General features: G+C 42.4%; 1 protein-coding gene across 6 annotated transcripts in view; it reads left to right on the forward strand.

Annotated features, from left to right (window-relative positions):
• The window catches only part of AOPEP (aminopeptidase O (putative)), a 371738-nt gene that overhangs the window by 319528 nt on the left and 28792 nt on the right, over positions 1-23418 (forward strand). For all 6 annotated transcript variants that reach the window (XM_032636443.1, XM_032636442.1, XM_032636437.1 and 3 more), the window contains exon 14: positions 8591-8707. In XM_032636443.1, coding sequence (XP_032492334.1) covers positions 8591-8707 — 117 coding nt within the window. The remainder of the gene's footprint in view (positions 1-8590; positions 8708-23418) is intronic.

Below are 23418 nucleotides of genomic sequence, written 5' to 3' on the forward strand. Positions count from 1 at the left end.
CTCCATCTTACCGTATTGGACATTAAGTCCTTTATTTAAATTTGATAAACATATGAGGTAGGTGGCACATGAAATGATAGGGTTCCATCCCTTAGGGAGTTGCCTTAAAAAGGTACATTCTTTTTATAGAAGTTGAAATATGGTTTTATTTGAACTCAGTTCTTCTTGTTTAAACTTAAAAGAGGAGGATCCTATTTTTGTCTATAAAATTTTAAAGAGCTTAATTTCGGTAAATGCTTAGGTTCGTCCCCCCCCATTTGCTAATCACCTGTAATTTATAGAGGAAAACTGTTTTCTTACTGAATATTCCTAAGAATTTTGTATTTGTGCATATTATCACTTTTTGCCAGGAACATAGGGCTAGCTATAGAAAATAAACTCAACTGAATGTTACCCAGAAGAATCTAATGTTGATGCAGTTATTTTCTAGAAGTGTAGCAAATAATCCCTCGCAGATGATCTGACTTTGATATATTGGGAGTAATAGCAGAAGTTGAAGAAAGATAGGAAAAAATTCTGGTTTGAATGAAATTACAGTTACTGGTTTTTCCCTTGGAAAAAACTCTGAAAATATTTGATGGTTCATTTATATTATAAATGACAACATAAAAATCTGAGCACGTGACTGATGCAGTGCTTCATGTATATTTATTTGCAAAGCATTTGGAAAATTTTAAATTCTTTCAATGTTCCTTTTTTTTTATTCTTTATTTCTTATAAACCCTTATGCCGAAGGCTGACTTTCAATAGATCGCAGTGAGGGAGCTGCTCTAAAATTCTTTCAGTATTCGCGCATTGCTCGCACAGAACTTATGTCTTATATTTAATGGTATTCATCTCTACGCAGAGAAGTATTGACATCAGAACTTTTGAGACCTATGTTGCTTTGAAATACTGTTGTTATGACTAAGAATAGAGAGGCTCTGATAGATTTCTTGGTGCACACTCCTGCTAGGGGATCTGCTTCTAACTGCTTTATAGAAGCCCCTGGTTTCCAGGTTGCTAGCTCAGTATTTTGTTAGAGCATGTGCTTTAATCATTTACGCATTTCAGTGCTTAGATTACAGTATTAAATTCCTTCATAAAGTGGATCTTCTCTTCTTTAAGTAAATTATTGGGAAATTTTTAACATGTTTTAAGAAAAATAGTTCAGCTTGATCTGGAGGCAGGAAAAAGAAAAAGGCCAGGCAGCTAGCTGCTCATGTAGGTTACTCAGAGAAAAGTTGATGTGAAGAGTTGCTTAATTCCTTTTTGTGTATCTTTAGAAATTTTTTCTCGCAAATTCAGCCATAGTCTCTGTTCTGTTCTTAACTTTTCCCCCCACTTAATAATATTTCTCTCCATCTCAGCATATTACAGAAACAGTTAACATTTCGTTCTTTTTAATAGCTGTGTGATATTCTGTTGTGTGATGGTTATATACCATAGCCACGATTTTGACACACAGATTTTGACTGACAGTTTTCACGGTAAAGGTATATTCATATGGTGAACTTTTGGAGGTCATAAATTAGTTGGTATGCAACCAGAATTTTGAATTAGAAAATATCACTTCACAACTTAGGAACTCAGATTCATAAAATGTATACTCTTAAGATAAATAAATCAGTTATTAAATACAATATTAACTTAGATAAAAGCATTAATTCTAAAGAAAGGAAAAGAAGCAGATTTCTATTAAAAGTAAAAACAAACCAAAAACCTGTGAATACGAGAAAAGTTAGACGTATTCTCTGAGCCTTTCAAGTGTTCCAAATTCTTTAGAAAGCCTTAAACAAGCCCTGCCTGGAGCATAAGTGTTATCATGGCAGGGTGAATGGACTGAATCACTTAGGAATTTATAGTTTCTTCTTCATGAGCGATGTTTTTCTTGAGAAGCATAAAATTCAGATCAGGAATGGTCTCCCTTTGGCCCCTTTGGTTATTGGTCTGGCAAGTTCCTGAATAGAGAAGGCAGATGCAAAGATACCAAGAATCTCTTATAAAATACTTGGGAATTTTCAATTTGAGTGTGTACAAAGATTTATTTTCAAACTGTGTTATAACAAAAACCATAAGTGTACACGTGATTATAAGAGTTGACAGGAGGACTGCATGTAATGTAGTTTAAATAATATGCTTTGTATCAGATTGCATATAGTTTGGGTAATATTTTTTACAAAAGTTAGGAAAGTGTTAGCACATGAAAATCTGACCCTTATAATCTGACATGAGTGAGATATGAGAATGATTTATGCCAATGAATTATTTCAGGTACTCTTTGCTAATGATGGTGTCTGTTTTGGTCACTGTGGTGTCACTTTTGGAAGCACCACAACCAAACTATGGCTCAAAAGTTCGGTAGTCTTTTTCAACTGTAGCTGTTAGAATTGTTTTCTCCAAAATATAGTAAATATGCTTTTTTTCTATGTGAACTGAATTATATAAATATTTTCTTCTGCTTGAATTTTCCTAAAATTTGTCTATAGGCATACTCCCTAAAGATGTTTGATAATCAGAAATACTGATTATGCTGGATAAATACATCTATTCATTGATTTCCTTATTTTGAAGAAAATTATTTTCACTTTTAATTTTATTTAGTGACTTTCATTGGTTGGCACATCAAATTTATGTCCCCAAAATAATGTGAACCAGAGACTTTAATTCTTAAATTCGTCAATTCTTTAAAATGTATTGTTTTTCTTCAACATGGAAAGGATGGTTTTTCTTTTGTAAGTTTTGTTTCTAGAAGCAGTTCAGAACAATTGTGTTTTTCTTCTATATAAGTTACTATTTTAGACTAAAACCATTTAAATTATATCATGATATCCTTGTTGACAACAGCTCTTGGCCAGACACTCTCCTATGTATATATTATCGAATAGTTCAGTTTTGTCACTTAAAAATGTTTATCATTAAGAAAGTGCCAGATGAAAGATCCTATACAAACAATGAAGTGAGAACCATGGTCCTGGCCAGTGTTTGGAGTAGGCAAGGTCAACTTCACCAGAGTTCTGATACTCTTCAGGGCACCTGAGGGTGGGTAGTGTGGTGGATGTGTTTTCTGGGAAGAGTAGAAAGGAATTTGTTAGACTTCAGGGGAAATCTTATTAAAAAGACCTTTTATATCTGTGGGATTACCTTTTTTAATCCAAGGGGCAAAGGAGAACTGCTGTCTTTTTTGTGCCTCTATGCCAGAATACATGTGACTTTCAAAGGTCAGCCTCCCCAATTCTGGTTTGGACCCTGCTTGTGTTGAATCTCAGCCAGCGTACAGGAGAATTTGAGATTTTCTCCTCCCTCCCCCATTTTTTCTGTTTTTGTTCAGTGTAAACAGTTCCTGCCGTAGTAACATAGACAAATATAGCAGAGAATGCTTTTCTGGAAGAAGAATGCTCCCTAAGCATTTTTTAACCATTTTTGGGAAGAATTGATCTTTCTGTGTATTTCAGGCAGACCGAAAGAGAGGGAGGCCATTGCTATAAATTGAAGTGACATCATATGTATTTTGCCCCCATTGATCTGCATTTAGTCTCCAGCCAGGATAAAAGGAAATGGCATCAGGGAGGAAGCATGCTTCATTTAGGCGCAGATCCCAGAGTGATAGTGAGGTAATAATAGAACTCACGCCACCGTCCGTCGGTGGCTGCATTAGTCCTAGGCTCATTCCCCGTCTGGAGTCTGAGACTTCCTTCGTGTGTGGCTGCAGCGTGCCAGCTGGGCTGTGAGGGGAGGTGCCCTCCTTTGCTTTTGGAGGGGTGCGGGCAGTGGACGTGGATGTTCGCGGGCCCCGGGTTCCCTGTGTTGGTCCTGCCTGTGGAAGGTCAGTAGTGAGATGCGTATGGGGCACTTTCTGATCTAGGAGCCTAGCTGGCCCTTTTCGGAGTCCTGTTTATAGAAGAAATGGTGGAGGGCCTCGGTTGTGTGGTTGGTCTTCAGGGAGCCAGGAGTGAGTGACGCCCCCGTGACAGCAGAAAGAGGTTTCTAGGCTTCTGGAAGAGTCAAGGTTTGTTTTCTTTGTGCTGCTTGTAGACTAGGAGGGTGCGTTTGGAAAATCCATATTTTCTTTCCAAGAGCCTGTATAAGAACTCTTTAGAACTGTTCAAACTTGTGCAGCTTGCCTCAACCCTTAGGCTGACTGGGAAAAATTACGAGGTAGACTTTTTTTCTCTTTGTGCATTTCTGGGTAATTAGCAGCCATGGGATCCTCCATGTTTAGAGCAAGAACACAGACCTCCAGAATTCTTAACAAATCTCAATGTATGGCCTCCTTTGGTGTTTTATTTTTTGTGTTCGAGTAAGTGTTCCAGTGTTGTGAAGTTCTCTATTTCAAGTGCCCACATGACTTTGGCACCCCACTCTTATTTTGTCTAAGTTTCTGAGGCAGATGCATTTAAAAAATACCAAGCTGGTTTCCATACGGAAAAAATAATAACCTCATCATGAGTTCCTAGTTTGTGCAAAGGAAAGAACTTGCTCTTCCTATCACTGTTGAACTGTGGGTGTGAGCACTTACTAGACCCTCAGCAATAAAGGCAGTTTCTTTTTCTAATGTTTGAAGGAGCTGCTTTCTCAGGAGATTACGCTCTGAAGCATGTGCTTTATTTTTCTTAGTCACTCCATGCTGTGACTAAAGCCGTGTCTGTCTCCACCCCACCGCCCCACACTGCTGTATTAAACACAGTGGGCCTAGAAGTCATGTGAAATTTAATTTGATTTCTACATGGGTGGGAGTGGAGTGACCCACACAGCATTTCCTAGCATACCCTGTGCTTGCTGCCAGGGTGGGTGGCACCCAGCACTGCGTCTGAACACGTTTGCTGGTGTATGATATCTCTCAGTTGCTTTGCGAACATTTTGGTTTATTACTTAGTACTTCTTTTTCATTATAGGGTGGCTTTATAGGGAGTAAGTGTTTATTTTACAAGGAGAAATATGCTGTATTAAAGCAAGCTGCGTACCGCATTTTTGCTTCAGTATTCTCTTTTCAAGGTCTGTAATCTCATGTAAAAATTATGTAATGTTCACTTACTCATTTGTGAGTGAGAGATACTGAATTTTATCTATGTACTAAAATAGCATTTGATCACCGATTTGAAATACAAGCCCCCCCCCCCCCCCCCGCCGAATTGGAAGAATTACAGTTGAAAACCAGATGGCTACAGGTGGTTTTACTAAGGAGAGTCATTTACACAAGTCCGTTCTGAAGACCTCTCAGCATTATGGAGGAATGTTCTCAGCCTCTGTGTTGTTCCTTGGTGCCCCTGCCCACCTCTGAGCAAGCTAGTTTTTGAAGCAGCCGCCAGGCACCTTAGTGAAGGAGGAGGGAGAGCTGGTGGGGTGTGTGCCTGCTTGTTCTTTGCCTTTCTCCAATTAAAGTAAATTAAACTTAACAAAGAACCGCAAAGGCATTGACTGCCTCCCTTCCATCTCGGCTGCCCATCTTAAGTCAGGGGGCTTGGCTTTAGATATTTTTCCATTGCATAAAATGAGAGGACGAAAACTGTCAGTGATCCTTCTGGTTCTGTTTCTCTGTGCCGGTGTGTATGAACTTTTTGCTTAGAAGAAAACTGCGAGAGATACAAAAGTGTGAATCCAGATATTTTGATAGATTCCTATGTTAGTAATTCTCTGACATTAAACAGGAGTTTATTGGTCAAACCCAGCTGGAGTAAGTCGAGGACCAAGCTAGTTGTCTTACTGAGGGTTTCTTTCTTCCCTGGGTTTCTCTAGTTTAAACCAAATCCTAAGCTTGGATTCTAACAATAGGCCTCTTTGTAAGCGCAGGCACGTAATAGGGAGATGCTTTTCTTTCTACTCTTCCCTTTTCTGCAGTTCTGAAAATTGGCCGGGCTTGTTCCTGCTGCACTTAGTTAGCGATTAAGGCCGCCACCTGCAGCCCATGGGTGTTCCGTGCTGTATCAGGCTGGGCCCTTCCGCAGAAGCGGTCTTCTTGAGTAGCTGTTGCTGCCCTGGATTGGCTGCCTGTAGAAGCACTGCTGACCAGTTTTGAGCATGCGCATGGGGATGCAGGACTGGCTAGCCATTCTGACCCAATCTGGGACCCTCCCCTCCCCTGCCCCTGTACAGACAGATGGGCTGCTGCTGGACGGGCACCTAGGCCCACCGCAGGGTGGGGGCCACGTGGAGCACACTTTGGAAAGGGATGTATTGGGGCAGGTGGGGAGAGACCATTTTGGGGAGAAAGGGTAGACTCCATGAGAAGGGTTCAGATGCAGGAGGGCAATCAGGGAGAGTGGCCTTAGGGGGGAATGAGGGGCACACTCATGGCTGGGGCTGAAGGCTTAGCCTCCACCAGAGAAGGAGCCCCTCTTGGAACATAGGGAAGGAAGATCCAGAGAGGGAGGCTGCAGGGTGAGATGGATGGGAAGGAGGGCAGAGGGAGCCTGGGTGCCAGGCCCAGCTGGGCCGAGCTGAGAAGACGGAACTACAATAAGAGGGGCCACAAGAAAGGCTGAGAACAAAGTGTCAGCTCTGCTGCCGGGTCGGGAATGCCAGAGGCTGGGTAAGACTCCTCCCTCTGCCGGCGGCCATGAGTGCCTGCCTGCCAAGTGCTCATGGTGCCCATGGTATACAAGGGTATGCATGCTCCCCAGAAGCTGGTGGTTCTGAATTTGGTCTGTTTTATAAAACAGCAAATTTCTTTTAATATCATACAAGTAGCCTCATGTGTCTAAAACTGAATGGCATTTTTGTACTAGTATATAGTAATTTGATATCTTTAAAGCATCTTACAAACACAGTAGTTCTAATGGAAGGAAATTAAGTGTTCTCATATATAACCTCACAGGTCAGTGCTGATTCGTAACCCTCTGGTTTTGCTGAAGCACCTTGTTTCTGCTCTCAGCCTGAGAGAGGATCCACAGCATGACTCTGTGGTGGATGGAGTGATGTTATGAAATGAAAATACCCAAGAATCAAGTGGTGTGCATTTGTGTCTGTCTGTCTAGAGGGAAGTGGCGGTATAATTAGACCTTAGAAAGGTGAGGTGAGGAAAGATAAGAAATGCTTTCTTTGTGGAATTATGTAGTAAATTTCATGCCTGCTGTCTCTGCTGGGTTTTCCTGCAAGCGCATTTTGGAAGAGTGTGTGTGTGAATGGAGAGGGAGGCAGAGGTGCAGTGCACACTTGGGGGCTGAAAGGTAAAGAGAGGTAGGGGAGAAGCCAATAATTTTTGAAATTCCTTTTAGAGTAACAAAATGGGGATTAAAATCCAGGTGTTCTTGTGAATATCCTGTTGCTCTAGTATTGACTTCCAGAACTGTAAATTTGGGTTAGTTGACAGGATTGCCTGGGCATAATCAGGAATGGAGAAAAGCTAAATGTCGAGAATAGTGGAATTCATAGTAGTTATTTTAAAACCTTCATTTTAGAATAAATACATTTTGGTTCCTACAAGATGTGTCTTAAATTGAATTTTTTTCTTCTGTTAACAGTTTGTGTGCTGCTCTGTGCTAGAGGCTGATCTAGGCACTGTGGTACAGGAGCGAATAAGACAGATATTTTAAGTTCATGGATTTCCAAAAGTATTGTTTGTTCACAGATTAGTTTGTGTTATTTTTGAACCATATAAAAACATCTTGCTCTCTTTGCCCTTAAGTGCTAATACCATTTTTACTTATCCTGTATGAAAACTCAGGGATCTGAGTGACCTTGTGTGGTTGGGCGTGTGTGTGTGTGTAATCATACATACAACCTTCTTTTTAATGGAATAATAAACTTACAGATTTTATAATAGAGGGATTGTGAAACATGGTTCTAGTTTCATTACATGCTCTTTATTTCTTGGTGTACATTTGCAAGTCACATGCTAAAGAAGGAAATCTGAAAGTTGCTTATTTCTGTTAAACTTCCATGTGTTTACCTCAGATCAGACGGTTTCTTGAGTATTTGTCTAGGCTAAATGACCTTTTTTGGCATATGCATGCTGTAGAGATAAAGATCTAATAAAACCATGATAATGTTTTATTAAGATAAGCACAGTTTGTTTGTTTGTTTGTTTGTTTGTTTTTTGCGGTACGTGGGCCTCTGACTGTTGTGGCCTCTCCCGTTGTGGAGCACAGGCTCCGGATGTGCAGGCTCAGTGGCCATGGCTCACAGGCCCAGCTGCTCCGCGGCACGTGGGATCTTCCCGGACCGGGGCACGAACCCGTGTCCCCTGCATCAGCAAGCGGACTCTCAACCGCTGTGCCACCAGGGAAGCCCTAAGATAAGCACAGTTTTTATCATTCACAGTGTATGTATACATTTAAGTCATCATGTTGTACACCTTAAAAAAAAATTCATGGTGTACAACCTAAAAAAATAAACAAGGTAAACTCAGTTTTTGATCTGCTCTTAAATATAGAACTGACATGAAAAGCCATGGAGAATAGGGCTTAATCAGACCCCAGAATGCAGTGTCTTTGGGGATACAAGGTAAACCTTGAGGTTTTACCATAGTAAAGTCTGCAGTCTTCCAATGTTTCAGACAGCTGCTGGGAGTCCCCAGGGTTACCCTGGATTTGCTGTCTTTGGTCTAAACGTTTGGGTTTAATTTCTTGTAAGCTGAATGGCATTTTCACAGGCTGTTTGGTTTTGTCCTCAGCTTCTTCCAGACCAGCTGGTCTTGCTTCTGGAGCATCTCTTGGAGCAGAGGACCATGAATCCCCGAACTCTGCAAAGACTTGAGAGGACGTACCACCTCTCGGAGCAGGATGCAGAGGTAACCAGGAACACCCTCAGAATTTACACTGTGGGTCCTCACTGTTGGTGAAGTATGATCCCATTGCGTCCCAAAACTGTTGGAACTCTGTAAGCAGCATCCCATGCTGTGTCTTACGAGTGAAAAGCAGCACTTCGAGCAAAGAGTAAACTGCTTCCCTGGTTGCGCTTGCTCCAGCAGGGGACCTCTGATCCTGGTCATTACCAGGGTATTTTGAGGTCCTTAAGTTTTTCCCTCTTTCTTCTTAAATCATTAAGATGGACATAAGTCTCCTAAAGGAATGAGCAGGCGGGTGGAATGTTTTTGAATTATAAACTTGGGTGGGTCATTTTGTGCTTGATGGTGGTGCCGTCCTGTTGCACATTAAGGAAACTGGGCTGAGATGTGCCAGAGCTTCTTAGTTGCATTCAGTTAGGACAGGAAAGGAGCCATGTGTAAAGGAAATGAAAACTAAATCTAACAGCCATGGTTTGAAAAGCAAACTTGGATGCTTGTGGGAAAGCAATATGATGGGGTCCTTAATATCTTTTAGCTTATTGTGAAGAATGCAATGTGAATCCTAGGATGAGTTCCAGAGTTTTTTAAATATATAAAATAATAAATTATTTAGTCATCTTAAGTAAAAAAGCACACAGTCTCTCTTATATAAAACTCCTTAAAGGCATGTAGGTTTAATTTGTGTTCAGTTGACAATAAATGAACATTTAAAAACTGTACAGTCCAGTAAGGCAGCCATTAGGCACATGTGGCTGTTCTGAATTGAGGTGTGCTGTAAGTGTGAACTATGCATAGCAGATACTGGAGACCTAGTATAAAAAGAGGAAGCAAAATGTCTCAATAATGCCTTCTCAAAATGATATTTTGGACATGTTGGGTTAAATAAAATATTATTAAAAATTAACTTCACAGTTCTTAAAATGGAGTAAATGGAGAAAAGCCAGCTCATTATTAGATTAAAAGGTAAGATGGGCACTGTTATACATGTTAAAACCCTTATGTAAATTCAGGAGTTAATTGAAAAACTCCAGAGAAGACATATGTAGCTTTTTACCCATCTCAGCATAGATCAAACGTGCAACTGTTGCTGTTTATTTCAGCTCTTATATTTTTGTTTATAGGAGTTTCCAAATGCCAGCTTGTTATTTTTAATTAGTGTTTTAAAGAGGTTTCTATTTATAGGCATGAGGTTATGCTTTAATCAGAGCTGAATACCACTGAAATGCCAGGCCCCAGTGACAGGCAGTGGGCAGACGAAGGCGGGAGGATCAAAGCAGGTGCTGGGCACCTGTCACTCCTCCACTTCTTGCCAGAAGCTGGGAGGTGGTAGACCCTGGTCCCCCCGCCCCTTTCCTGTTGGCATAAACATAAAGCACACTGTGTTCTTAACTTACAGCTCAACTTAGTTGTTATACGTAACTTCTTAAACCTTCGAGAAATATAACAGGTTTTATTTTGGTTGCTTCTTTGCATCTCAGACTGCATCACGATGCCCAAAGCCAGAGCAGTCTCTTCAGGCTTGGCTCTTTGGTTATGAGAGACTGGGGCCTGAGGGAGGCTTGACCGGTTTAAGTAACTAGCGTGGTCAGCGTCCATGCAGTTCACAAATACTCTGCCAGTCATTAGGGATACAGCAGTGGCAAGGGTCACCCTCAGAAAGTTTGGATTCTTCTGGAACGACAGCTCATAAGGAAATGAGCAGGATAGTTTCAGATAAGAGCTACAAAGGAGATTGCAGGTGAAAGTGAGCTAGGTGTCTCTAGGTAGAGTTCAGGAAAGGCCACAAGAGAAAGTGACATTTGAGCCAGGACCTAAGGGCAAGAAGGAGTTGGCCATACAAAGCCAAGGGCCAGGAGTGATTTCCATACAGAGGTGACAGCAAGTGCAAAGGTGTGAGCATGGCATGTTCTAGGATACGGGTCAGCAAACTTTTCTGTAAAGGAGCAGATTTTAACATTTCAGGCCGTACGGTTTCTGTCACAACTAACTATTCAACTTTGCTGTTGTAGCTGCCATAGGCAGTATGTAAACGAACAGACGTGCCTGTGTTTCAGTAAAGCTGTTTATGGACCCTGAAACTTGAATTTCATATAATTATCACATCTCAAGATAATTCTTTTTGTTGTTGTTCTTTTTAAAAACTCCTCTAAAACGTCCACACCACTTCTAGCTGAGGGCTGGTTTGGCCTGCCCCCTTCTGAGTTTGTTTACCCCTGCTCTGGGGCCTGCAGGGTTGAGGTCAGGGGTGGGTAGGGCCCAGATCAGGGCCTTAAGGCCCTGAGGCCTAACGTGCCACTGCCTTGCCCCCTTCCCAGGCCCTCCTAGGCCTTGGCACACAGTTACATTGACAGCTTATCTCACTGTGAGGTTTCCTTGAAAGGTCACTCAGAACCAGAAAAGCAACAGGATTTTGGCCAACCAGGGTATGTTCTAGAAACTTTTATTAGTTAAGTGTGATTTATTGTGACACTGATTAGCAGGAATTTCGTTGACTAACCATCTGCCTTTATTTTAAGTGACAGAACATTTCATGGGAGAAAGAATTGTTATTTACTGGAAAAATGAAGATTCTGACTTTATTCTTGGTGCTTCTCCTTGACCAAACATATAAGGATAGTCCCTTTCAGTTATTATCAGGGCTTTTAAATGTGTAATAAATAGCAGTCATTTAAAACATGGTTGAAGGTGCTAGAGAGTGACAGCTTGTATGTGGAGCGTCCCTGTGGGAAATGGCTCTAGAGGTATTTTCCTGACAAGGAGCAATGTGAGTGACTGTGCTGATACTCTCTGTTCAGGGTGCTGTCACAGGCCCTGGGACCATGGTGTTGGATTAGGTGTCTGTACAGAAGGACTTCAGTCCCAGGAAGGCGGGGGGGGGGGGTCTCTAGCACAGCAGCAGGGAGTGCTCAGGACAGTGGTGGGGCGGGGGGCTACTTCCTCATATTTCCAGGAGGTAAAGAAAGGCTCCCCCTACTCTTCTTGGACTAGCATTTCTCCTGAAAGCAAGCACAGATGTGAAGTCACTTTTTGAGAAGGTGAGCCTGCTATTTCCGTAGCTCGTTTAAGCTCCCAATTGCCCAGCGCACTGCAGAACTCTCTTGTTGGCAGAGCAGCGTGTTCTTGATGTAGCAGAAGTCTCAACTGTGTAAGAAGCCTGTGCTACCGTGAATCAGCTCCCTCTGTTCAGTAGTTGCTTTAGCTTCTTTGCTGTCGTGCCCACTTGTCCCTTCCCTCCTTCTGTGTCTGTGGGTGGGCTGGTGCTGTCTCACTGGGAAGTTTATTTTAATGATGCTCTTCGTGTAGCTCAATATTTGTATTAGTTGTGTTGCTTCTGTGTTTCCGGTTGTATTCACAGAATGTCCAATCTGTTGGTCAGGATTTCCGAGCATGGCGACCAGGTGGATGATGTTCTTTGCCAGCTGTTTGCATGTCAGGGGAACGCTGTTCCATGTTACGCGCCCCTTGTCCTCCGTGTGCCTGCATCACATGTGGTGTGAATACACAAGTCTGCCCTGCACGGAGGGACACCTTGTGTTCAGAATCTTAAAGGAAAAGTGCGTGAGGACAGATGTAGTAAGCTAGGTACAGTAATGCATGTCATCTTAGGCCATTTTGTGCCTTGCCTGGCCACTCGTGTCACCACCATGTGAGAAGTGGGGATTTGGAGGAGGAACGTTTGTATTCCTTAGCCTGGAAAGTAACACTGACTACAGGAGTAGTTACCATCTTTTACCTCCTGAATCAAAGAAGCCTCTGGCCATATTGCTGGGCTGCTTTAACCAGGTCAGAAAATGAACTGAAAGGGAAACTTAGTTCATAGGAATACATTGTCTACAGTTTCCGAGCATATTGGTTCCAATAAAGACCCAAAAGGTTTTAAAACATGTTAAACAACTGATTCTTCAAACAAGAGGTATTTTCTGAGATCCTTTTTTAAAATAATGAATTCCCAGCCCGCTTTATCAGGTCTCCTAAGCCTCAAAAATAGCTTTCCTGTGTTAATGAAGAGAGGCTCCACTCAACTTGGCTCTGTGACCTTTTTCCCCAAAAGCCCCATGACTGACCTCGAAGCAGCTATTTCTGCAGACTACAGTTGAACACTTCAAAACTGGGGCACCCCTCAGGTGAATTTCAGAAAATTTGGAAGTAGCCACTCCTGTCTCATCTGGCTCAGATGGGAGTGGTGAATGTTAGTCAAAATGGTCCCCACGGTACCATGCTCTGCTCTGATGTTTCATTTGGTAGGGTGAGCCAGAAATTTAGTTTTCTGGGTGAGGCCACTACCAGCCAGGTCTCCCCCTCACTGTATTTGGGAAAGTACTGTTGGTTGAAAGGAAGAGGCCTCCTGGGTTAGGTTGGGGTGGGAAGGGGTGGACACAGTGTCTCCATCTTGCCCTGGCTCCACGTCCCAGTCTTTGTTCAGGGGTACTGCTCTTCCAGGTCTCCATCCCATCTAGACACCCAGGCCGTGCACCTGGTACTGGCAGAGGCATCAACTTAGCAAAAAGCTGGACTTGGTCCCAGGTCCCCAAATGGCTGGTGGCCACTGACAAGTTGCCCACCCTCCCGGGCCCCTTTTTCCTCGTCTGCACAGCAGTACCGGGACTAGACTGCTGGCTATCAGCCTTTTTGACCACAGCCAACTGGCAAAAACGGCTTTACGAAACTGTTTGTACTCTTATATTCGCTATTATTTCCTATTTTATTTTCGTTAAAAATGTGCATTGTGATGCAGCAAATTGATTTTGTGACCCACTAACGAGTCGCAGCCCACAGTTTGGAAAACGTGGAACAGGACGATCCCACAGTCCTCACCAGCTTCCTGCCTTCAGACTTGTGGCCAAGGTCCCTGAGCCTCTGTCTCCTCAAGATTAAAATGGAGCCATAAACCCCCTCTTCATGGGATTGTTAACACCATGAGGAGAAGTTTTAGCGTAATTTCTTGTCATATAAGATTCACATTCTCTCGTTTGGTGTGAAATGGTCAAATTTTATTTAGCTCAAACAACCTTTGTATTGTCTCTTTAATCTGTGAGGACTGGCAATGAGAAAGAGAGACAAGAAGTACAAGCTACCAGCTGTTAGGAGCCCCTGAGCATCGGGTCACAGAATTCTTAATCTGGGGTCTTGGCAGCTTTTTCGGTGGGGTCGGGTACAGGGTGGTTTGCTCTAAACCAAGGTTTCTCTACCTTAGCATTACAGGTATTTTGGAGTGGATAATTCTCTGCTGTGGGGTGTCCTGTGCATTGGGTGATGTATCACACCCCCGGTTTTTTTCCCTGCGATGCCAATAGCAGTTCTCTCCCTTCCCCACCCCACCCCTGTTTGGGCAATCAGAAGTGTCTCCAGACATTGCCAAATATCTTCTGGGGGATAAAGTCATCTTGGTTAAGAACCACTGCTCTAAAGCAGCAACCGACCACAAAAGGCAATTTTTTCATCTCATCTAATGAAGTGCCTGATGGTTACAATACAGAGTGGAATAGCTAGAACATGGTTAACTACATTTAGGGGCCACCCTGAGCCGGCTGTATTCTCTCAGGGCTCCAGAGAACGTAACCCTGGGGGAGGTGAAAACAAAATGTTTCACATGGAAGAAAGAGAAGGAATTGCAAAATAAAGTAGTAGTAGCAAGTAAATCTAAGGAAACAGGTGAGTGAGTGAGGACAAATCTGTTTTACCACTAGTACCCAGAGAAAGCCATGCCAGTATCTGTCTGCATTCTGCTCTGAAAAGGGCACTTTCAAGGTTGATTGCAAATGGAAGAACATCCAGCGTTGCAGGCCTTTCCCTCACCACTGCCTTTCCTCTGGCGCAGGTGGAAGAGCCCTTGAAAACCGTGTAAACTGGCCACCTCCCTTGGTGGGTTCTACATATGCAGGGAGGGGGTAGATTTTAATACTTGTCAGTAAGAGAACTCATTGTTTATTTGAAAAGAAAATACCACAGCATTTATTTGAAGTCCACAAGTGGAAGGCATGATTGCAGGCCCACAAAAGTCTGACAGCTCCGATGCTCATTTCTGAATTTCATGTGAGCCAAAAGCATAGTTTCTGTGAACTGAGAACATTCCATTATCAACCGACCTCTGGAGAGGCATACTGAAAGGGCAGAGAATAAAGGTTTAGTCAGGTTATCATATGTTTAAAATGTAGGACTGATCTGTAGCTGTGATTCTGCCCATTCCCTTTATGCTAAAACTCCTTCTGGTCATCATGACCGTCGTCTTCTGCACGGTGTTCAGGGTCCGTTCCCTGCCGTCCGTTCAGGGGCTCAGCACTCCCCTTTTCTCCCCTGGCTGCTTTTCTGTAGTATTCTGGCTACAAAATAAAGAAAACATTTCTATTTTGTGCTCCTCACAGGAAGAGTTTAGAGGAGCGGTTAGATGTAATCTCAGTGGGCTCTGTTGCCACTTCAGGGTGCTCAACAGTTTATATTTAGTAAACCTCGGTGTGCTGAACTTGGTGCCTCCTTCCCCTTTGGTACACCTCGATGCAGAATCTGAGTAGCACAAAGGCAGAAACCAGCCTTGCTGATGTCAGGTCCTGTCATCACGGCGGTGTGTGAGGGCAGCCTGCCGGGCTGGCGCCACAGCCCCTGCAGGACTGCAGAGCTGTGCAGGGTCACCAGGGCCCAAGCGTAGGAGCAGTGCCAGAGCGCCGGCCCCAGCCCCCTTGGTGGGCGCCTCTTCCTCCCCTCCTTCCCTTTTGGAGTCTGTCTTGGGGGAATGCATATCCCCAGGCTTCCCCAGGTCACTGCCCAGCAGTGTCAGGAGGCACCATTGTGGAACAGTGCGCCAGGAGGCAGGTTTTCAGATTGAACATAAAAAGGAGACTGTTGGGGCCTGGTGGCACAGTGGTTAAGAATACGCCTGCCAGTGCAGGGGACACAGGTTCGAGCCCTGGTCCGGGAAGATCCCACATGCCGTGGAGCAGCTGAGCCTGTGCGCCACAACTACTGAGCCTGCGCGCTAGAGCCCGCGAGCCATAACTACTGAAGCCTGCGTGCCTAGAGCCCGTGCTCCGCAACAGGAGAAGTCACCGCAATGAGAAGCCCGTGCACTGCAACGAAGAGCAGCCCCCGCTCGCCTCAACTAGAGAAAGTCCTCGTGCAGCAACAAAGACCCAATGCAGACAAAAAAAAAAAAAAAAAAAAAAAGGAGACCGTTGTAGAGGGTTGGAACGGTGTGGTACAATTAGCAAAGTGGTTTTCCAGGGTAAAATACAAGGAGCCAGATGGAATGGGAGCTTTCAGAAAGGCAGTTTGACACCTGCCATATCCAACATTGGGCAGTTTTGTCAGTTTCTACCCGGGGACAAGGGGTCTGGCTCCTTGGCTCCTTGACACGGTCAAGCTCAGGTTGCAAATCAGAGGGTCAAACATTGATGGATCTGAACTTGAGGATGTGACCTATAAGTAGTGTGACTTAATATCCATTTTTTAAAAAGCTAAAGCAGTCCTGGTGAGGGACGCAGCTGTCATCATTTTGGTACAGCACTGGAATTTGTAGAGTTTGGAAAGCTGGGCAGGGTATGGATTGATAAAAGGGTTGGGGTGATTTTCTTTGGTTGCTTAGACATATTGGGATTTTAAAACATGTGCGTTTTATAATGTGGGATAAAAAGCTCTTATATAATTCTTTAGTTAGATTTGTGTATTTTTTTCTTTGTTGCATTTGGTTTATGAAACACTTACTGCTTTAGAACATTTCTTCAAAGTCAGGAAGATATCTCTAGATATTTCTCCTTGGTGTTTTCTTCCTCTGTTACTCAGTTCAGTGCCCCTAGAACTTTTCTGTGGAAACCTTTGGAGACCAAAAAAGTCTCCATTGCTTTATACAGTGATACCAATGATTTTTGAAAACTGATCTAAAATGACAAAGGACTTTGTTTTTTTTTGTTTGTTTGTTTTTAGATGAGTATTCCTCTCTTGTTCCTGAGGCCAGGGCCTGCGTTTTATTTACCTTGAATTGTTACAGGACATCATGGCTGATCAGATGTTTGTTTAAAGAAAAAATGAACCACTGGTGGCATAATCTGCTTAATTTTTCTGAAAAGACCTTTTAAGTAAACAATTATAATCAGTCAAAACATTTAGAATTTATCTGTTAAATAAAAGAGGAAAAGAGCATTTAACGGCGGGCTTTTAGCTACAGGTTCAGCCAGACTTTATTAGAAAAGTCCCTGGTTGCTTATTCTTTGCCATTCTTTCTTCCATGTACTTAGCAGCACGTCCTACTGTATAGATACTTGGAGATTTAAGGGGCATTATCACCTCTTGCCATCTGTGTATGTACCCTCCCCCCCACCCCCGCCAAGTCTGTACAGATTTTCTCAGAAAGATGTGGAGACGTACACATTTTCTGGGTTAATAAATAACATTGCCCTGACACTCTTCTTTCGATAGTGTCCCAAACCCAGCTACATCTCCTATTCCTTTTGTCTTCAATGCTGTTGTGAATAAAATCAACATGTGGGGTTTTATTGGTGTTTCTAGGTTCTTTATACCTCCGTCAGTAGTTTATATATTTTTGTATTAGATTTCTGTACTGAAATCCACACCCAAGAAAAGCACACAGTTGTCTGTGAGCCACTGCCATTTTCTTTCACAATTATAGAGTCTCATTCCCATGTAAAGTTTGCCTTCAGTGCCCTAAAATAGAGGGCTCACTTTTGCCAAAATACCTTTCCAGATTGCTCTTCTTCCCTCTGGTGCCTTTCCGGTGCACCCTCCTTTGCTCTCTAGTTCCATGGTACACCAGGATTTGAGTGTTTGCTCTCTCTGGCCTTCAAGCTGTGGAACCTTTAGGCTGTAGATAAGATGAGCTCTTCCTATAGTCTGTGGGAGGCTCCCACAGCGTCAGCGGCCTAAGTGTGGTCCCTGAACCTGCCCTTTATGGAGGAGGCGATGCTCCATAGATCCTACAGGATTCCCTGGCTGCTTATGCCTCTTAGGGGCGAATGTTTGTGCTGGTACCTGATAGCAAAGAGAAAACAATTGTATTGAATTCAAATTGTTTTAAAAAATGAAAGGACCCCTGTTTATGTGCAAATGATGGTATTTTGTGTTTGTCAGGGCACGAAATTTAAAGATCAGCAGACTTTATGGGGTGGCACTGAAAATGATTTTTTAAATATTATTATTATTATTATTATTTTAATGGTACGCGGGCCTCTCACTGTTGTGGCCTCTCCCGTTGCGGAGCACAAGCTCCGGACGCGCAGGCTCAGCGGCCATGGCTCACGGGCCCAGCTGCTCCGCGGCATGTGGGATCCTCCCGGACCGGGGCACGAACCCGTGTCCCCTGCATCGGCAGGCGGACTCTCAACCGCTGCGCCACCAGGGAAGCCCTAAAAATGATTTTTAAAGCTACTTAGTCTACATGTTGCTGCAGCTTTGAACCACATGGAATTGTGTTCCATAGACCAACTGATCTGTGGGTAGGAGCAGATGACCACACCGAGTGTGGAAATCTGCAGGCACTGGGGAGAGCAGCCAGCCAGCCAGCAGCAGCCCAGAGCAGGCTTGTCCCCCTGGCTCCACTGTCAGGACAGCAGGTGGTCTACTCAGGAACTGACTGCGTAAGTAGTACCATTTCCTGAAACAGCCTTCCCCAGCTTGACTCTAGGCTTGTTTTTAATACCAACATTTTTTGAGAAATAATTCATATACCATATAATTTACCCGTTTCGAAGTGCACAACAGTAGTTTTTAGTATGTATTCACAGAGCTGTGTAACCATCACCACAGTCAGTTATAGAATGTGTTCATCATCCGATCGCAAAGAAACCCTGTACCCTTTAGTTGTCGTTCCCGTCTCCCCTCCACTCCAGTCCTTGGCAACCAGACTAATCTTTCTGTGTCTACAGATTTGCTTACTCTGGACTTTCATGTAAATGGGATCACATACACCTTTTCTGAATGGCTTCTTTTCACTTAGCATACTGTCTTCAGGAATCATCCATGTTTTGCACGTATCAATACTTCTTTGCTTTTTATTTCCAAATACTTGCGATGGTATGAGTAAACCCCATTTGTTTAACTGTTCATCAGTTGATAGACATTTGGATTTTGTGGCTGTATGTGTAATGCTGCTGTGAACATTTGGGTGCAGTGTTTTGTGTGGATGTAAACTATCACTTCTTTTCGGACTTACACCTAAGGAGTAGAATTGCTGGCTTATATGGTTAGTTTATTTAACTTTTTAAGGAACTGCCAGACTGTTTTCCAGAGTACCATTTTACATCTTTACCAGCAGTGTATGAGGGTTCCAGTGTTTCTTCATCCTTGTCAATATTTGTTATTGTCTGGCTTTCATTTTAGCCATCCTACTGGGTGTGAAGACCTATCTCATTGTGGTTTTTTTGGTTTTAAACATCTTTTTTTTTTTTTTTTTGGCGTGTACGCGGGCCTCTCACTGTTGTTGCCTCTCCCATGGCGAAGCACAGGCTCCAGATGCGCAGGCTCAGCGGCCATGGCTCACGGGCCCAGCCGCTCCGCGGCACGTGGGATCTTCCCGGACCGGGGCACGAGCCCGCGTCCCCTGCATCGGCAGGTGGACTCTCAACCACTGCGCCACCAGGGAAGCCCTTAAACACCTTTATTGGAGTATAATTGCTTTACAATGTTGTGTTAGTTTCCGCTGTGTAACAAAGTGAATCAGCTATATGTATACATGTATCCCCATATCCCCTCCCTCTTGCGTCTCCCTCCCATCTTCCCTATCCCACCACTCTAGGTGGTCACAAAGCACCGAGCTGATCTCTCTCTGCTATGCAGCTGCTTCCCACTAGCTATCTATTTTACATTTGCTAGTGTATATATGTCCATGCCACTCTCTCACTTCGTCCCAGCTTACCCTTCCCCCTCCCCATGTCCTCAAGTCCATTCTCCACGTCTGTGTCTTTATTCCTGTCCTGCCCCGAGGTTCATGAGAACCTTTTTTTTTTTTTTTTTTTTAAAGATTCCATATATATGTATTAGGATATGGTATTTGTTTTCCTCTTTCTAACTGACTTCACTGAGTATAACAGATTATCTAGGTCCATCCACCTCACTACAAATAACTCAACTTCGTTTCTTTCTATGGCTGAGAAATATTCCATTGTATATATGTGCCACATCTTCTTTATCCATTCATCTGTCAGTGGACACTTAAGTTCCTTCCATGTCCTGGCTATTGCAAATAGTGCTGCAGTGAACACTGTGGTACATGTCTCCTTGAATTATGGTGTTCTCCGGGTATATGCCCAGTAGTGGAATTGCTGGGTCATACGGTAGTTCTGTTTTTAGTTTTTTAAGGAACCTCCATACTGTTCTCCATAGTGGCTGTATCAATTTACATTCCTACCAACAGTGCAGGACGGTTCCCTTTTCTCCACACTCTCTCCGGCATTTATTGTTTGTAGATTTTTTGATGATGGCCATTCTGACCGGTGTGAGGTGAAACCTCTTTGTAGTTTTGATTTGCATTTCTCTAATGATTAGTGATGTTGAGCATCCTTTCGTGTGTTTGTTGGCAGTCTGTATTTCTTCTTGGGAGAAATGTCTATTTAGGTCTTCTGCCCATTTTTGGATTGGGTTGTTTGTTTTTTTGATATTGAGCTGTGTGGGCTGCTTGTCTATTTTGGAGATTAATCCTTTGTCAGTTGCTTCATTTGCAGATATTTTCTCCCATTCTGAGTGTTTTCTTTTCATCTTGCTTATGGTTTCCTTTGCTGTGCAAAAGCTTTTAAGATTCATTAGGTCCCATTTGTTTGTTTTTGTTTTTATTTCCATTTCTCTAGGAGGTGGGTCAGAAAGGATCTTGCCGTGATTTATGTCATAGAGTGTTCTGCCTATGTTTTCCTCTAAGAGTTTTATAGTGTCTGGCCTTACATTTAGGTCTTTAATCCACTTTGAGCTTATTTTTGTGTATGGTGTTAGGGAGTGTTCTAATTTCATTCTTTTACATGTAGCTGTCCAGTTTTCCCAGCACCAGTTATTGAAGAGGCTGTCTTTTCTCCATTGTATATTCTTGCCTCCTTTATCAAAGATAAGGTGACCATATATGCATGGGTGTATCTTTGGGCTTTCCATCCTGTTCCATTGATCTATATTCCTGTTTTTGTGCCAGTGCCATACTGTCTTGATTACTGTAGCTTTGTAATGTAGTCTGAAGTCTGGGAGCCTGATTCCTCCAGCTCCGTTTTTCTTTTTTCAGGATTGCTTAGGCTATTCGGGGTCTTTTGTGTTTCCATACAAATTGTGAAATTTTTTGGTCTGAAAAATACCATTGGTAGTTTCATAGGGATTGCGTTGAATCCATAGATTGCTTTGGGTAGTATAGTCATCTTCACAGTGTTGATTCTTCCAATCTAAGAATGTGGTATATCTCTCCATCTGTTTGTATCATCGTTAGTTTCTTTCATCAGTGTTTTATAGTTTTCTGCATACAGATCTTTTGTCTCCTTAGGTAGGTTTATTCCTAGGTATTCTGTTCTTTTCGTTGCCATGGTAAATGGGAGTGTTTCCTTAATTTCTCTTTCAGATTTTTCTTTATTAGTGTATAGGAATACCAGAGATTACTGTGCATTAATTTTGTATCCTGCTACTTTACCAAATTCATTGATTAGCTCTACTAGTTTTCTGGTAGCATCTTTAGGATTCTCTATGTATAGTATCATGTCATCTGCAAACAGTGGCAGTTTTACTTCTCCCTTTCCGATTTGGATTCCTTTTATTTCTTTTTCTTCTGTGAGTTCTGTGGCTAAAACTTCCAAAACTATGTTGAATAATAGTGGTGAGAGTGGGCACCCTTGTCTTGTTCCTGATCTTAGAGGAAATGGTTTCAGTTTTTCACCATTGAGGACAATGTGGGCTGTGGGTTTGTCACATATGGCCTTTATTATGTTGCGGTAGGTTCCCTCTCTGCCTACTTTCTGGAAGGTTTTTTATCATAAATGGGTGTGGATATTTGTCGAAAACCTTTTCTGCATCTGTTGAGATGATCATATGGTTTTTCTCCTTCAGTCTGTTAATATCATTTATCACATTGATTGATTTGCATATATTGAAGATTCCTTGCATTCCTGGGGTAAACCCCACTTGATCATGGTGTATGAGCCTTTTAATGTGCTGTTGGATTCTGTTTCCTAGTATTTTGTTGAGGATTTTTGCATCTATGTTCATCAGTGATACTGGCCTATAGCTTACTTTTTTTTGTGACATCTTCGTCTGGTTTTCGTATCAGGTTGATGGTGGCCTTGTAGAATGAGTTTGGGAGTGTTCTTCACTGTGCTATATTTTGGAAGAGTTTGAGAAGGATAGGTGTTAGCTCTTCTCTAAATGTTTGATAGAATGTGCCTGTGAAGCCATCTGGTCCTGGGCTTTTGTTTGTTGGAAGATTTTTAATCACAGTTTCAATTTCAGTGCTTGTGATTGGTCTGTTTACATTTTCTGTTTCTTCCTGGTTCAGTCTAGGAAGCTTGTGCTTTTCTAAGAATGTGTCCATTTTTTCCAGGTTGTCCGTTTTATTGGCGTAGAGTTGCTTATAGTAATCTCTCATGATCCTTTGTATTTCTACAGTGTCAGTTGTTACTTCTTTTTCATTTCTAATTCTGTTGATTTTGAGTCTTCTCCCTTTTTTTCTTGATGTGTCTGGCTAATGGTTTTTCTGTTTTGTTTATCTTCTCAAAGAACCAGCTTTTAGTTTCATTGATCTTTGCTATTGTTTCCTTCATTTCTTTTTCATTTATTTCTGATCTGATCTCTATGATTTCTTTCCTTCTGCTAACTTTGGGTGTTTTTTGTTCTTTTTTCTCTAATTGCTTTAGGTGTAAGGTTAGGTTGTCTATTTGAAATGTTTCTTGTTTCTTGAGGTGGGATTGTATTGCTATAAATTTCCCTCTTAGAACTGCTTTTGCTGCATCCCATAGGTTTTGGGTTGTCTTGTTTTCATTGTCATTTGTTCCTAGGTATTTTTTGATATCCTCTTTGATTTCTTCAGTGGTCTCTTGGTTATTTAGTAGCACATTGTTTAGCCTCCATGCTTTTGTGTTTTTTACAGTTTTTTCCCTGTAATTGATATCTAGTTTCATAGCGTTGTGGTCAGAAAAGATACTTGTTACGATTTCAGTTTTCTTAAATTTACCAAGGCTTGATTTGTCACCCAAGATATGATCTATCCTCTAGAATAGGATACATCTATCCTGGAGAATCCTCATGAGCACTTGAGAAGAAAGTGTATTCTGTTGTTTTTGGATGGAATGTCCTATAAATATCAGTTAAGTCCATCTTGTCTAATGTGTCATTTAAAGCTTGTGTTTCCTTATGTATTTTCATTTTGGATGATCTGTGCATTGGTGAAAGTGGGGTGTTAAAGTCCCCTACTATGACTGTGTTACTGTCAGTTTCCCCTTTTATGCCTGTTAGCATCTGCCTTATGTATTGTGATTCTTCTTTGTTGGGTGCATAAATATTTACAAGTGTTATATCCTCTTCTTGGTTTGATCCTTTGATCGTTATGTAGTGTCCTTCTTTGTCTCTTGTAACAGTCCTTATTTTAAAGTGTATTTTGTCTGATATGAGAATTGCTCCTCCAGCTTTCTTTTGATTTCCATTTGCATGGAATATCTTTTTCCATCCCCTCACTTTCAGTCTGTATGTGTCCCTAGGTCTGAAGTGGGTCTCTTGTAGACAGCATATATATGGGTCTTGTTTTTGTATCCATTCAG

Source organism: Phocoena sinus, chromosome 6 (genome assembly GCF_008692025.1).
Source record: "Phocoena sinus isolate mPhoSin1 chromosome 6, mPhoSin1.pri, whole genome shotgun sequence".
In the NCBI taxonomy this organism is placed as follows: domain Eukaryota; kingdom Metazoa; phylum Chordata; class Mammalia; order Artiodactyla; family Phocoenidae; genus Phocoena; species Phocoena sinus.